Source organism: Theropithecus gelada, chromosome 7b (assembly GCF_003255815.1).
Source record: "Theropithecus gelada isolate Dixy chromosome 7b, Tgel_1.0, whole genome shotgun sequence".
Classification (NCBI taxonomy): domain Eukaryota; kingdom Metazoa; phylum Chordata; class Mammalia; order Primates; family Cercopithecidae; genus Theropithecus; species Theropithecus gelada.
The window spans coordinates 80,096,925-80,114,211 of NC_037675.1; the positions used below are offsets into that span (position 1 = coordinate 80,096,925).

General features: G+C 41.4%; 1 protein-coding gene across 17 annotated transcripts in view; it reads left to right on the forward strand.

The window, feature by feature from the left end:
- NRXN3 (neurexin 3) overlaps positions 1-17,287 on the forward strand; it is a 1,630,631-nt gene that overhangs the window by 480,973 nt on the left and 1,132,371 nt on the right. For all 17 annotated transcript variants that reach the window (XM_025391720.1, XM_025391722.1, XM_025391730.1 and 14 more), the window contains 2 exons: positions 1,025-1,463; positions 6,542-6,925. In XM_025391720.1, the coding sequence (XP_025247505.1) occupies positions 1,025-1,463; positions 6,542-6,925 (823 nt within the window). The remainder of the gene's footprint in view (positions 1-1,024; positions 1,464-6,541; positions 6,926-17,287) is intronic.

The following is a 17,287-nucleotide window of genomic DNA, read 5'->3' on the forward strand; positions in this document are numbered from 1 at the left end:
CCTACCCACTCTGCAGGACAGTGGCCATGGCTTTGCAGCAGTGTACACTAACCTTGGGTAGGGCACGGAGGCAGAAAGCTCTGCTGGACCTCCTTACAAGGTGAATTAGTATCTGGTTCAGTATTCTTTGTAAAATCAGACTCTCAACTAAATCAATGTCCCTGACTGACTGACTGACTGAAATAGGGCTTCAGGGTGTCTCATTCTACCACTATACAGAGGGCACATGCAATGTGGAAAAAATAAAAACAAAAACAGACCTCTGTCCCCACCAGCTTTTAACACTTAATCTTTTCTTTAAAGTAACACATCCACATGGTTGGAAAAAAGTCTAACACTATAAGAGGGCACAGTGAAAAGTAAATCACCCTCCCATTCCAGAATATTAATCCCACAAATATACTCCCCAATGACAATTTTATAGTTACAAAGAGACTTTATGCTTACTGGAGCATATATACATATAATGCTCCCACACCCCCACACTTTTACACAATAATAGCATAATGCACCCTCCATCCTGTTCCTTGACAATTTCACTTAACAATGTGACTTGGAGAGCTTCCACATCAAAACCAAAAGCAATACCTTGTTTGCAGGGCCTGCCTAATATTCCATTATAAAGCTGTGCCGTCTGCTGTTGATGGTCATTTAGGTTGTTTCTGGTGTTTTACTAAGGATGCTTCAGTAAATCACTTTGTATGAGGTATGCGAATCCATGCAACTCAATCTCTCTTGATTTTTATTTGCAAGCTTATGTTGTATAACTTTCTGACAACACAAGAAATTGGCCAGGAGACAAGAGAAATTCTGTAGAAATATAGAGGCTTTTTTTAGAGCTTGTGTGCACATCAGATGTTTCTTCAGATACTTTTTTGATTCCTGTGTCTCATTGTTTCTCATGTTGTTTTGAACTATGTCCTGAAGCTTCTTCTTGGGTCATTTTTCCAGGTGCCCAGTGAGTGATGGATAGATACTGTTTGCAAGATTGATTCACATGGCACTTTTGTTTGGCTTTTGACAGGTTGTTTATAAGAATAATGACATCCGTCTGGAGCTGTCTCGCCTGGCCCGAATTGGGGACACCAAGATGAAAATCTATGGCGAAGTAGTATTTAAGTGTGAGAATGTGGCCACACTAGACCCCATCAACTTCGAGACCCCAGAGGCTTACATCAGCTTGCCCAAGTGGAACACTAAGCGTATGGGCTCCATCTCCTTTGACTTCCGTACCACTGAGCCCAATGGCCTGATCCTCTTCACTCATGGAAAGCCCCAAGAGAGGAAGGATGCTCGGAGCCAAAAGAACACAAAAGTAGACTTCTTTGCCGTGGAACTCCTTGATGGCAACCTGTACTTGCTGCTTGACATGGGCTCTGGCACCATCAAAGTGAAAGCCACTCAGAAGAAAGCCAATGATGGGGAATGGTACCATGTGGACATTCAGCGAGATGGCAGATCAGGTAGGAAGAGGCAGGATGTGTGACTGAAACTAGACAAAAGCTGTAGCTTCTCAGTTTGTTTTTTGGCTTTATATTTCTTAATTTTCGCTCTTGCATGCTTGTTGATTCTTTTGCTACTCTCTTTAATGGCTGTTGTAAAATTATGTTTCTGAAAAGATACCTGTCTCATAGATGGCTCACATTCTCCACTTCTCTCTCTTGTTACTCACTGCACAATTGTCTCAGTGATAGCTCTATGATCCTGGAGCTAAGGATGGTTTTACAAGTAGCATTTCCAGTGCTACCAGAGCAACTCTCATGTCACTGGTGTGATCTGCCCCCATTCCCCCATTCTTTGCTTCTCTTTTTCCTCATCACCATGGAAACCGATTGTGACATCATTATGTGATTATTCTGTAGGATAAACTTCACTGTGCAAGAGTTTATGCAACAACACACCCTTCAATAATTGGCAAGAGTCATGTTGCACGGAGAAATTATGACAAGAAAGGAAAAGGCAAATTGATTTTTCCTGAAGATACATTCAATTTAAAGCCTTCCTTTGGTGTAAAAGCCTATATTTCACTCTTTGTTCAGACCTCACTAACTCTCTCTTCCTCTTCATAACCTTTTACATTTTGTTTAAATGGCGTCATTTCTGCAGCTGCAGATCAAACAAGCTAGCCCCAGGCAGTACATAGCCACTATGGAATAGTAACAAAGTGGGGGTAGGGGTGGGGCAAAATAGTCAGGGATTTTTGAATGCCTGGATAGTCTGCCTAGCTTTCTCTGGACCATGTGGCAATGAAGGTCACATTCTGTGCTATCGGAAAGGGCATTTTCCCAAGAGCAGTAATTAGAGCATTAGCATTTCAGACTCATTTCCTGGTTCTCCATTTAGGTAGGATGTGTTCAAGAAGGGTCTTGGCTTCATGTGCCATATTTATAGAGATTCACTCTCCTGATGAACATTAAAAAGTCTTTATTTGGGTATTTTCTTTCTAGGTACATTTGGCCAGTAAGAGAGAGCAATAAGTTCCCCAAAAGGCTGAAACTGGGAGTGACTGAGCTTTGGTGGGTTGACTTTTCTGCATAATTCCAAAGCTAGGCTGATGGCAGAGATAGCAACATTGCCCTTAGGAAGAGCTGGATGGATTCTTTGCAGAGGGCAGACGGGTGGCAGATTGCAGCCCTGGCTATTTTATTGCCCCGTATAAATCTTTATTGGTTGTCTGAAATCTGATCAGAACCAAGAGCCTTCAAATTAAATGTGCTCGTTAAGCAAGAATGAATAGTGTTCTTTTTACACAGAAAAACACCCCCAAAATTAATTTCTTTGGAGGCTAAATCCCGCCACACTCCCCATCCTTCTTCTTCTTCTTTTCTTTCTCTTTCTCTGTTTTTCAGTAAAATGACAGCAAGGGCAGAGTCAGAAAGCTGTTCCAGAATTATAAACAAAACATTGCTGTTGGTTTTTAAGAGCATGTGTTTGGGATCTCTGAGGTTAGGTCATGGTGGACGGGTTTTGTGTCTGACTAACCTAGACCTTGGCACAGTATAAAAGTTACCTACCCGTGTCACAGGTAGGCTAAAACACACAAAATTGCCATATGTTCATTTCTGTCTGCTCCTAATACAATATATTTTTTGCAAGTAGTGGAACAATTTTTGTTGTTTGAACCACTGGTAGACCCAACTTCAACAAATATGTTTGAATTTCAGAAGTCTTAAATTTCATACCTGGGAGCTAAAGCACTGGCTAATTCGTTTTTTGTTTTTTGGTTTTTTTGTTTGTTTGTTTTTTGTTTTGAGACAGAGTTTCTCACTTGCTGCCCAGGCTGGAGTACAATGGAGCAGTCTCGGCTCACTGCAGACACTACCTTCCAGGTTCAAGTGATTCTCCTGCCTTACCTCCCAAGTAGCTGGGATTACAGGCACCTTCCACCACACCTGGCTAATTTTTGTATATTTAGTAGAGACAGGGTTTCACCATGTTGGCCAGGCTGATCTCGAACTCCTGACCTCAGGTGATCCACCCACCTTGGCCTCCCAAAGTGCTGGGATTACAGGCGTGAGCCACTGCGCCCGGCCTAGCCAATTTTTTGAACTACTGATGAATTTGATCAAAGCCTATAAAAATGTACTGAGTAAACAAACAATTGTCCCATGAAAGCAGTATAATCTAAAATTTTAATACAATCTGTTAAACTTTCATTTTTTTCATGAGAATGTTTTCTGGTAACTTGTTTTAGATTATAAATCTATACTAAGGGGTAGTTATAAAAACAAGTGTATCTAAATGTGGTACCTCCTTCCCTGCTAATCTTGAAGAATAATATGACTAACAGTGATCTAGAAAAACTTTTATAATCACTCCTCACCTGGGCAAGTGAGTCTTAGAACTTGTTAAGTGCATTCAAAACTGTTGTGGTCACACATTCAGAGGACAGATTTTCCTCAGGTTGTCTTTAAGGCTCTAAAATTTAAATTGATTCTAGTATTGTCTTTACTTGGCAATAGATGTCCCCCCGTTTTAGTTGGTGATCAGATTAGCCCTGTGGACATGTGAGGGGTAAAGATAGAAAACTATGCAACAGAGAAAATAGTAAGAGATACAGACCTCAACTTCCCCCTTTGTAAGATAGAGAAAATAATAACTCCTACCTCCCAAGATTGTTTTGAGGATCAAGTCCAAAAATGCACCTAAAATAGTTAAAATGGTGGCCAGGACATTATTGTTGTTATATGTGTTTGAAAGATTAAAAAACAAAAAGCGAAGCATATTTCTCTAGGAGAAAACTTCTAGGAGGGAGTAGGGAAGCAGATTGTTAAATTCCCCTTAATATCCTTTCTATGTTTCTATTCTTGTGTTGACTTTGTACTTTATTTTTTTAACTTTAATTAATTAATTAAATTTTTTGAGTGCTAGTCTCGCTCTGCCACCCAGATTGGAATACAGTGGCACGATCTCAGCTCTCTGCAATCCCCGCCTCCCAGGTCCAAGGAATTCTCCTGCCTCAGCCTCTCGAGTAGCTGGGATTACAGGTGCCTGCCACCACAACTGGTTAATTTTTGTATTTTTAGTAGACACGGGGTTTCACCATGTTGGCCAGGTTGGTCTTGAACTCCTGACCTCAAGTGATCTGCCCTCCTCGGCCTCCCAAAGTGCTGGGATTACAGGTGTGAGCCACTGCATCCAGCCGACTTTGCACTTTAAAGTGTATATGTTTTATTCTTGATGTCATTTGATTTTCACAGCCCTTCAGGTTATATACCCTTCATAGCTGAAGAAACTGAGAATCAGACAGAGGTGAAGGCTGACTGATGGATGGCACGACCCATTTATCTTGGTACCAATAAAGCACATCAAGAATAATAAATACCTATTTTTAAATTTCTGACAGGATGTTTAGATATCACCTAGTCCATTTCCTTAATTTTCTAATTTGGGAAATTGAGCCATAAAGTGGTTCAGGGACTGGCCTAGGGTCATAAAGACATTTAGGACTAGAATCCCAGTTCTCAAGGTCCCAGGTTAGCTTGTGGAGTTTCATCTTCTGCAATCTCATTCAATGCTGTCCAAACTCCATCCCCTTCCTGGGTCTGCTTATCTCTGACTTGATCTCCTGCTCACCTCCTCTTGCCTTCTCTGTTCTAGCCACACTACTTCCTACCTCAGGGCCTTTGTAGGTTCCATCCCCTCTGCCTGGCATGCTCTCTCTCCTGGACTTTGCATGGCTGCATCCTTCTCAACATTCTGGTTTCAGCTTAACTTTTACCTGCCTAGAGAGACCTTCAGTGACTCTACATTTTAAAGTAGAATGCGTGAGTAGCTAGCACACCACCCATTTTATTCTTTTCCTAGCACCTGCCCTTAGCTAATTTATTTCATTTATTAGGTTACTTATTGTATTAGTCCATTCTTATGCTGCTAATAAAGACATACCCAAGAGTGGATAATTTATAAAGGAAAGATGTTTAATTGAATCACTGTTCAGCATGGCTGGGGAGGCCTCAGTACATTTACAATCATGGTGGAAGGAGAAGCAAACACATCCTTCTTCACATGGCAGCAGGAGAGAGAGAAGTGCAGTGCCAGCCAGAGAAATGCCAGATACTTATAAAGCCATCAGATCTTGTGAGAACTCACTCGTTATCATGAGAACAGCATGGAGGTAACTGTCCCCATGATTCAATTCGCTTCCCACCAGGTCTGTCCCACAACGTGCAGGGATTATGGGAACCACAATTCAAAATGAGATTTGGGTGGGAACACAGCCAAACCATATCATTTATTTTCTGTCCCTCTGTTCTGGAACATCTGCTCAATGAGAGGAGAGACATGCCTATCAAGTTCATCTCAGTGCCTAGAACTATACCAGAGACAGAATAGGTCTTCCATACACCTTTATTAAATGATTAAATAAGGAATAATGTTTCAGTTAAAATGTATCACAGGGAATGCTCAAAATATTCACTGGCAGGGTTGGTAGTGAATGCCAATCTAGAGAGTACCAGTGCATGGAGGAAGAGACAGAAGAGGAAGTTCCATCTTTTGGGGGTTGGTGAGCCCTTGAAGAAAACCCAGGCAAACATACAGAGGCCTCATTCTGTCTCAGTCACTCTTAAAAGTACTTTGCATATATTTGCTCATTTAATCACATCAACCTATGAGGTAGGGACAGTTATTTTCCCATTTTACAAATGAGGAAACTGAGGCACAGGAAGGTGAAGTCACTTCTTCAAGGTTATACAGCTCATACATGTTAGAGCTGGAATTTAAATACAGGCAGGAACTGTGCTGCTCTCAACCTGTATGGTCTCAGCCAAGACGGTTAAGTAGAGAAAAGATACACTAGATGTCAGGTTACTGAGATTTTCCTGGGTCTTCCTAAGCACCAGGTTGACTTACCTGGCAGAGATTGGAACCAAGCGGCCGGCCTACATTGTCTTTTCCATTGTCTTGTAACATCCAGTTTTCTTGCTTGCATTGTTCTCTCCTGGCCAGCCAATGGCTGGTCTCAGCACTCACCTGTTAGGCTTCTTTCATTTGGTTAAGCAACTGGCAGACTCACCTGAGATCTGTCTTCCCACCCCAGGTACTATATCAGTGAACAGCAGACGCACGCCATTCACCGCCAGTGGGGAGAGCGAGATCCTGGACCTGGAAGGAGACATGTACCTGGGAGGGCTGCCAGAGAACCGTGCTGGCCTTATTCTCCCCACCGAGCTGTGGACTGCCATGCTCAACTACGGCTACGTGGGCTGCATTCGCGACCTGTTCATTGATGGGCGCAGCAAGAACATTCGACAGCTGGCAGAGATGCAGAACGCTGCGGGTGTCAAGTCCTCCTGTTCACGGATGAGCGCCAAGCAGTGTGACAGCTACCCCTGCAAGAACAATGCTGTGTGCAAGGACGGCTGGAACCGCTTCATCTGTGACTGCACCGGCACCGGATACTGGGGAAGAACCTGCGAAAGGGGTGAGTCAGCCTGGAGGATGGCAAGTGAGGGCCTGAGTGGGGCTGGTGTCTTATAATTGGATCCCTGGACAGTCCAAGCCTTTGCACCTACCTGCGCTTTCTTTCTTCCAAGAGTTTTTGGGTTTACTGATTTCCAGATTGCACCCTTTCTAGTTTTGAACGCTTGGGTTTGTTTGGCTAAGACTGAGTTGCAGAAAGGGAAGCTTTATAATAAATATTACTGTGATTCTGATACTTTTTGATTAAATATTTTTTATTAAGAGAGGATAAATAGTTCTCTTTTAGGACTCCAAGGGGGGCTAGCCAAATGGCTGTTTAAGTCATTCATTTGACTTGTGCTTCTTTAGTGCTTTCTACAAGCTAAGTCCTGGGTTTGGCTTTAGAAATACAATGTTGAACAAGACAGATTCATCTCTGTTTTATGGAGCTTGCTGCCCAGTGGAATACTTAGCCATTAAATAACTGATTACAAACATGGTGAGTTTTATAAGAGGCAGAGTGATGTATTGGTTAAGAACATAAACTCTGGGACCAGACTGGGTGAGAAATCTGGCCCTCATACAGTGATGGTAATTTTATCATGGTAGTCAATATCTCTGAGACTTGACTTCCTCATTTGTAAAATAGAAATGATGAGGCACCTACCTCACAAGATACTGATGATGATTAAATGAGTTAGTATGTTCCTGAGCATTTAATGTTAGTGATTATTAAAGTCATAATTATTCTCATCAGCATCATTAAAGAGAAGGTATAGAGAAGCTTGGGAGGCCCTTGCAAGGAGACCCAACATACTATACAGGTTCACTGTATAGTGAGCAACCCTGACACAGTTGAGGACCTGAACAAAGTCCAGAATGAACTGGATGCTTTGTTCCTTTCTGAAAAATGTCCAGAATGGAATTGGGGAACTGTGGGGGTGGGGAAGAGGGGCATGAGAGGGGACCAAAGAGATGAGGGCTGACCCTGTAGGCCAGGTCAGAATGGTGGGAGGATTCCCTTTTCATTCACCACTTCAGTATCTGACAATTGCACCTGATTTACAGTTTAAGTAAAGGGCAGAGATAAAGGCAAGAAGAGGGACAACATCAACACAAGGAGATTCCTGTCAAGTTATTTGCAGATTGCAACTTGGTCTATTTTTTTATATGCTGAGCACACCGAACCAAGTCCACAGGCTGTCAGCTTCTAAATTCTATGAAAGGATAATTTGCATCAAGACCAAGTTTTTGCTAAGGGTATAGCTTTAGGGCTTTGAGAATGCTGTACCTGTATAGACATAGTTCTTGCCCTTAAGAAGTTTATCATTTATTTAGCTGAGGAGTTCAGACATCTATATAATAAGCTGTAATAAGATGATATAAGACAGTAGCATGTTAGTAGACAGAAAAAAAGGACATGGAGATTCAGAGAAGAGAAGATAAGAACGTTTTGAGGAGAGACCTGCAGGGTCTCATCTCTACAGACCAATGGCCAGTAGCCAGAAATTGTCCAAGTATCAGAAGATAGGTGATGTGGATGGATCCTGGGCCAGGCCTGGAACAAGGGCTGAATGACCAGTTTTCAAGGCGTGGTTTTTGTGAGGCCAACTGTGGGGCCAACTGTGTTACTAGCGAAGGTATATTTCAAGAGAACTACAAACCTTCTTACAGTCAGATCAGAAATAGAATACAGGACACGAGGACAAAGGAGGAAAAGAGAGCTTTCTTAGAGCATATGGAATTAAAATTAAAATTCACGGAATTTTCAAGTCAGCAACCGCTAGAACAGGACCTATGATGAGGAAATACCCATCCAGGACAGAAATAGACTACAAGGGGCTGGTCAGTCTTTCAGGTGCCTGGGCTCTTTCCAAATATCTTTGTAGGGTAACCTATTCTGGTGCTGGTTGGGGAAGATAGAAAAGTCATTTTGTCTCTGAGATGCATGAGACAGTTTTGGTGTTTGCCAAAGTGTTGCGGATCTTCTGTTATCCATGAAGGCAGTATAAAGGTCATCTCAGACATCTCACTTCTTCTTCTTGGGTCTCTGCTTAACTCAAGGGCCTTGTGATTGTCAGAGGCAGGACACAGTGACTGTAGCCAGCTGTACAAGGTGTCTCTGAGCTCACCCATTTCAAGGGTGAATCGATGGGAGTTGGTCCAAAACTTGCCAAGAACAGTGAAAGTCACTGCAACTTTTATATTGTCACTTATGACTAGTCATTAGAAGGCAGCTGATTGGGGATATATGAGGGACAATTATTCTTGGTGCAGTGCAGCCAAGAGTTATCCATTCTGGCCAAATGAGAAGAAGCTTAGCAAGTTTAAGATATTTGATGTATACATCACTCAAATCCCAGACAGTTCAACTGATTGTTTTGTTCCCCTACTAATTGTTTTTTGCCCCTGGATTGTTCCTGACACCATGTTCAGAATGAATCAGTGGAGTGTAAAAATTATAGGACTCTTCTCTGCTAGCAAATAAAAGTTGAGATTCCCAATGACATTGTTTTTCTTTATTGAAACTGATTCCTTAGTGGAGACTCTTTTGAGTATCTTTTGTTCATTTTTCCTACAGGACGTTGACATAGATTGAAGCCCTGGTGTGTTCCAGGCAGTATGTTTGAGGTTAGAAATGCAACAAACAAACAAACCAAAACAGAAACACCAACCTGACACAGTCTTTACTTTTGAACAAGGGGTGTATAGTCCTCCCAGAGAAGCAAAGGGAAATGTGAGAAATGGTTAACATGTGGTTGATGTTATGGCAGATGTCTATAGGGAAACAGTAGGACAAACAGGTAAGAATGGCCACTTCTATATGGAAGGAGTGACAGCCCAGAGAAGGGGATCCAAGGTTTCTTGGATTTTAGGTCTCCTGTTTATAACTTAGGCATCCACTCTAGGCACTTCTGAAGAAGAGTGAAGAAAATGTGTTGGGCATTCTCTATACAGGAATGGGATCCTTTTTGGATTAAGGAGCCCTGCGCCATTCACCATAACAACGTCAACACAGTCACTCAGTTTGCCATTCTCTCTAATTGTTATTATGTAGAAGCATTCTAGAATAAATTCTAAGCCCAGAATGGATCATTTGTACTAAATGTGTTAAGCCCAAGACAGTTCTTAAGGCTGTGTGTCCCAGTAGCTCAAACTGTGTTCTCTACTGGAACTTCCTTGGGGGTGAGTCCCTTGGTATCACCGGACCTACACATGAATGGGAGTGTTAGAAAGAAGCACTTGTGTATATACACTGAAGAAAGCGTAGATGGAATGCTGAAAACTGGAGTTTTCATGGCCCAGGTCAGACACTAGACACTACATCAAAATAGCCCAATGACCCAAGCAAAGTCAGCAACAGATACGTCTAAGACACAATTCCTGGACCAAAGTCATCAGCCAAAGATAAGAGAGTCAGAGAATAAGGCCTGGGAAGTAGAAAGTGTTTGTGTATATGATACTAAGATTAATTTGCATGGGTATATTTCTCTTATAGTAAAATTGGATAACTCCTGCTTCTACCCTCATAAGAGTGCTTCTCCTGCTTGCGAAGATGAGCTACTCTAAATCTTGACGTCTACAAATCGGCTTGATATTGTATTTAGATTTTTTCATCATAATCTGCTGCTATTCTAAGATGTAGCTGTCTCTACCCATCCCAACTGTTTAGCTCTAGTTATTTTGGTTGGCTATTCGTAGTGATGTGAGAGACGTCTCCATGACCTAAAAAGCAAAGGCCTGTTTTAACTACTTAATTCTAATCAGATAGGTTGAAATTCTTTAAAGTCCTGGAAGACCACCTGCCATCCAGTGAAGTCCTGTTGGACAGAGGAAACAGTCTAGCTGGTCTTTAGCCTGCTCTGGAGTTAGTCCTACTTAAGGAGCTATGATCACTTGACCTGGGACAACATCTTATCTTTGCTGGTATAGCCAAACTGTCTAGTTCGATTGGTGAGTGTCAAGTTTCAGTAAGGCAAAGCCAAGGGTTTGATTTATTTGTAGGTCATGGAGCTTAAATTTTAGAGCATTGCTGAATCTATGCACTTTCCTGAATGGCTTTTTTCTAAACATATGCTGGCATTTGTTTGGCAAGAAAGTAAATAAAGCTCAGCACAAGTTCATCCCAATGTCAAGAAAAATAACCTACAGTACAACATTTATCTGACGTATGCACCAGCTGAACATGAAAAATACAAATATTTTCACTTCTCTCCAGTGACTCTTGTTCCAGTGGGAAAGGCATGCAGCTGCTGCTCCTCTCCACTCAGGGCCTCCCTTTTTAGGCAACCTCCTATGTGATTCTGGGTAGCAGCAGCAGCAGCAGCAGGTGATTCTGCCTGGAAAGGGTGAGACACCAGTCTTCAATGAGGCTGGATTGTGTCACTGAAATGCTACATATATGCCACATGGAAATCCTGTCGTAGGAAAATGGCAGGGTTGGCAGAGGCCAGGTGTGGTGGCTCATGCCTGTAGTCCCAGCACTTTGGGAGGCCGAGGTGGGTGAGTCACCTGAGGTCAGGAGTTCAAAACCAGCCTGGCCAATATGGCAAAATCCCATCTCTACTAAAAATACAAAAATTAGCCGGGCTTGGTGGTACATGCCTGTAATCCCAGCTACTCAGGAGGCTGAGGCATGAGAATCACTTGAACCTGGGAGGTGGAGGTTGCAGTGAGCCAAGATCATGCAGTTGCACTCCAGCCTGGGTGACAGAGTGACTCTGTCTCAAAAAAACAAAAACCAAAAAAAAAAAGAAGAAGAAGAAGAAAAGAAAATAGGGAAAATAGTAGGGTTGGCGGATACCGTTAGTGTTACCTGTACCTCATTCCTGTTTTGGTAAATGAGGAATTGGAAGCCCTGAGAAGTTAAGTCAATATCAGTTTAACTTGGAATAGCTATAGAATGGTTAGAATTCCTGATTCCTAATCCATCAGGCTTTCCATTACATTGAGCAGCCTTTCCCTCATATGTACTGTGATATACATATACTAGATGGTTTTTAAATGTTGGAGGGCTCCAGGTTTCTGTTTTAGGTCTCTCCTTGGCCTGCACAATTCCCTTGGTGCTCTTTGCCATGATATTAAAGGTCATGCATATTTTAGTGACTTCCAAATTGAGGTCTCTAGCCTGGAACTCTCCCTGAAATCCCAGATTCTTATATCCCTAGTTGTCTACTTGACATCTCCATTTTGCTATCTGATAGATTAACTTAAGCTACTTAATTAATAGCTACTTAATACATAGCTACTTAATTCTAATCAGATAGGTTGAAATTCTTTAATATACTGGAAGACCACCTGCATCCTGTGAAGTCCTCTTGGATTTAATCGTATCATTGAACAGCTTAATCATATCACTGTAAAGCGGAAATCGTGAGGTCTTCCTTCCTGCCCCAGACTTCTTTTTCTTTCAGTTTTTCCCCATCTTGGTAAATGGCATCCCCACTGTCCTTGGGCATTTTCTTTTATTTTTTTCCTATGATATTCAATCTATCTCAGCAAGTCTCATCCATTTCTCATGTAAACCCATCCTACTTCTTTCCACTCTCTCCTCCATCACTATCATTTTAGATCAAATCATGCTTATCACTTCTTTGGACAACTACATAGCATGTAGTATATGATTATGAAAAATATATATTCATTTTGCATCTTCTTTAGACTATTAAAGTTAAATTATTAAAATTTCTATATTCTCAACACAGTCTACTTAAGTGGCTTTAATTTCAGTGGCTTTTGGTCCACAAAACTTTAGGAAATGAAGCTATGATGCTTCTTTGGAATTAACTTCAACATTAACATAGAGATTCCATAAATAGGTATTTAGCTCTTTTCTGTGTCAGGCTTTGTGAACTAATGAGGATATACATTTATATTAATAGGAGACACACTTTCTGTCCTCCATGAGTTCACAGCACAGCAGAGGGGATAGAGACATAATCTGCAAACTCTAATGCAATCTACCAATGTTAATGATTCAAGGAATAATCACAGGAAAGAAAAAGATAACAATTAGAAAGCAAGATACGACACATATTATATACTATTTTATAATTAGTTCTGGATTCGCTGAGGTCTTGCTCAGACTATCTCACTGGTGTGGGAATAACAGAAACCTGGGCTTCCAAGGTCAAATATAACAATGGTGGTTGCTTTTACTGGTCTTAATGCTATTGAGGAGGGCAATCTGTGTTATGGCTGTACCCTCATCCCTCATAGGTTTCCAGATCCTTTATTTAAATGTCTGACCTGGAGATGGATCCTCTGACCTTTCTTTTCTGCAAGAATATAATGATGCAGTTGGGTTTCATGCTCTCTCTGGGCCTTTTCAACTCTAAAACTCTGATTCTCAAATGTCATCAGCTTGGCAATGTCTTCCCTTATCCCGAGGAGAGAGAGAAAGGTGAATGAAGGGCAGGACAGGAATGTGAGTCCTTGTTCCTCGCAATCCGCAGAACTGTCTGGATTAGGACTCAGCTTAGTTATATCAGCACTGCAATGAAATTTTCATCTCCCTGATTCATTCATCTAAGAAAATGAATACCTTGGTGTACTGAGTACACTTCAGGCTCATCAGACCTGAGTTTTAATTGATGGATTAATGAATAGAACATTAGTTTTCTAAAGAGCACTAAAAGGCTGTTTCCTCTTTGGTCCATTGTTTACTGTTTTTGATAGATAATGTCATGTATCTGAGAAAGGGGCTTCCCAAGAAATGTACAATTCATTGACATAAATCAAAGTGTCTCCATATTTTTTTCTTTTCTGTTGTTGCTTAAGTCATACAAGTGTATCCCTGCTGACAGCCACAGCAGAGCACAGATTCAGCCTCTTTTTTTTTTTTTTTTTTTTTTTAACTTCCAGTTCTGCAAGTTTCCCTTTCCACAAGCACAGGATTTTATGATTCCAGGAAGCTTTTCCATAGTACATGAACCGTAGCTGAGAGTTATCCCACCAGGTGAGAGTCTGAGCTACCTCCGATCACAGCTGGTCCTGTTACTCTAAAAAAGAGTATCAGGGTTGTAGATTCTAGTTATTCTAGAGTCTTGAAGGCTTGAGGTCTAAGAAGGACAGGCTGGGGACTTTGGAGATCTTTTAAGAATCGACACCTATACCTACATTCAACCTGAGAATGTGAGGGTCAGCACTTTGGTGCAGTGCGTGACAGCTGCTTATGAACCATAGCACACTTGCTGCTGACTGCAGTGCTGTCAAATGCAGGGACTCGGTGGCCATTTACATTGCCTCTCTGTATCTTTATTACTGTGTGTGCTCAAAGCAGCTTAACTGTGAGCAGACATCTGCCCATAATAATGCAATACATTGAAATGTGGCTAAATTATGAGAAACAAGTGCTTTGAAACACAACACAAGGGGATTGTTGCAGGCTTTTCTAGCATCTCTGGCTTCATGTTTCTTTTCACAGAGAGATGAATCCTTCTTCACTACAGTTTGGATTAAGAGGAAAGGAAAGTTAAAAGACCTAGTATTTATTGAAAAAAAAAATGATGTGCCTTCTCTATGTTTGGTTCTTAATATATACTGAGTCATTTAACCCTCACATCCACTCTGCAGACTGCATATTATTATCCTCATTTTCTACATGAAGAAATCAAGGGCCACCCAATTCATTCTGAATACCTACTGAGTGCTACGTGCCAGGGACTGTGTTGAGCACGTGGGACACAAAGGCATTGATTGTGGTTCTCATAAATTGCTATTATATTGTGGTATCTGAGGAATGGTGACATCAGTGCCGGGAGAAATGTCATGGAAGGCATCACAGACTGGTGCCACTAGAGCTGAGGCTTGGCGGAGAATCAAAGATCTCCCAGGCAGACCAGGCAGGGAAAAAATATTCTAGGCAGAAGGAACAGATGTATAAAGGTGACTTCAATAAACAGTAAGTTTTCCATGTGGGTGGCATGTAGGGCTTAAAGAGTGAGGAGGAGAGATTTGAGGGGAAGTTTTCGAAGGTGCAACTATAGGGGTGACAAGGCCAGTCATGAAACATTTTGCTCTCCCAAGAAGTTTAGGCGTTATCTTATAGGAGGCATACCACATTTAACAATGGGATAACCAGGTCAGATCACTGTGGCAGAAGATAAATTGAATAGAGAAGACAGAAGACCAACAGGTCAGCATATAATAGTCCAGTTTGCATTGGTATTAATTCAGGATTGAGAGATAAGAGCCCTCCCTGAAGGAAGGAGAGTGGAGGTCGAGTTTTCAAACATATCTGATAAATAAAAAAGGGGCAATGTCAATAGGACTTAGTCAGTAATCAATTATACACAGCTAAAGAACAGCTGAAATTGATAAGAGCAAGTGTCTGGCCATAGAAGTCTTTTGCTTCTTCCTTTCTTCTGAGGCATCTTGAATCAGTGGCAGATTCTTAGGAGGAGTGGGGAGGACTGTGGTGACCATTAAGCAGATGTAGCTGAGAGTCAAACCTACACCCGCTTTGGTCCCACTCAGAACATATATTTACCTTCTCTCTGCCTCCATTTCAATATTTACCACTGACAATATTGGTGGTGGGTGTTTAACTGGCTTATTGTGAGGCTCCATTGTAGAATCAAAGTGTATACTGTACTCATGTAGATAATAAAGCCAATATTCCCCTTTCAGAATCTGGAATTTAGCAATGCAAGAATTGAAAAAATGATCTGGCTGGTATTTTTATTCCATTTTTTTTCTTGTGTGGTGGAAATGACCCAGGTCTTATTTCTATGTTTAAGGCATATGATACAGGTTAACATTGAGAAGGTTGAACCATAAGAGAACATACCAAAGCATGCTTTTCTTCATACTTTAAATGGTATATTTGGAATTAAATGTGACTCTTTTGTAATCCTGGGTTTTAAAGAATTGCATTAAGAGGATCTGTTGTAACTGTGGTGATCTCAACCAAGCTTTGACATGTATTTGGTAGAAACAATGAGTCGTAGTTTGTCTGTCTTTGTCTTGTAAAACTGGCTGTATTTGAAATTAAGCTAGAAGATTTTTTCCTTGGAGATAGAAAAATCGTATTTTGAACTTCTCCCTATTCTGGTCTCTCATTTGGGATTTATGGTGATGACACCCGATACTGAGTATTATATATGTGTCTGTGCATAGAGCACATGTGGATAGTTTTCCTCTAGCTTCTGAGAAGTTTTCTATTTTATCATGGGTTTTGTTTTAATCTCACCAAGGATTGTTAAGAGGAAAAAGCAGCAAACATGTAGTAATCATGAATAGAAGTCCCAAACTTAAAACCTAAAACTTGACTGACCCAACGAAAACCAGGCAGAGTATAAAGGGTTGTATAATTACTTACCTTGCCAGTAGACTAGATGCTCAGATACTATCTAGCAAAACCACCCACCCCCAATTTTAGATGAAGAAACTGAGGCCTCCAGGTAGGAAATGAGTGGTGAATAGAATAGAATAGAATAGAATAGAATAGAATGGAATGGGTTTTTGTTGTTGTTGTTGTTGTTTTGAGATGGTGTCTCGCTCTTTCACCCAGGTTGGAGTGCAGTGGTGCTACCTCAGCTCACTGCAAGCTCCGCCTCCCGGATTCAGGCCATTCTCCCACCTCAGCCTCCCAAGTAGCTGGGACTACAGGCGCCCACCACCGCGCCTGGCTAATTTTTTGTAGTTTTAGTAGAGACGGATTTTCACCGTGTTAGCCAGGATGGTCTCAATCTCCTGACCTCGTGATCCACCCACCTTGGCCTCCCAGAGTGCTGGGATCACAGGCATGAGCCACTGCACCCGGCCTAGAATAGAATGTTCTTAGTCCCTCATTTTGGTTCCTGTTTATTGGATTTTTCAAAGAAATACATATGTATCTGTGCATCTGTGCATATTTGTGAAGATATACTTTTATGTCTCATGATCTTCTAGGCAGTAGTCATGCCATTATAGCAAACCCATTTGGTAAGTCTCCAGTAATTTGTTCTAATTGATAAATTTTATTTGAAATGTTGGCAACTGATTTAGAGACAGGAAGTATAGAAGGAAGAGATATGTATATATTTCTCTTCTCTTTCTCTTTCATCACTCATCCCATCTTACCCCAACAAATAACCCAGCCCAACAGAGAGGATATTGGAGTGACAAGTACATCTGGAACTTGAGGCTGGACCTCTCAATATAAGTGGCTCTTGAAAGACCCCCTTCTGTGGGCTACTGGACAGCTATTTTTCTGCCAAGCCGATGCAGTCTTTCTTGGAGAAGATCATTTCATGCTTCTTAGCATGTTTAACCTTTATAGCAAGACATTCTCATCAAAATGACAAACCCCAACAGAGCCTTCTAAGAGGCCAGTAAATCAGAAGCCTCATGAAATCTGTGGGATTAGCATGCTCCCCCTCTTTGTTTCTGCAGGGTAAGA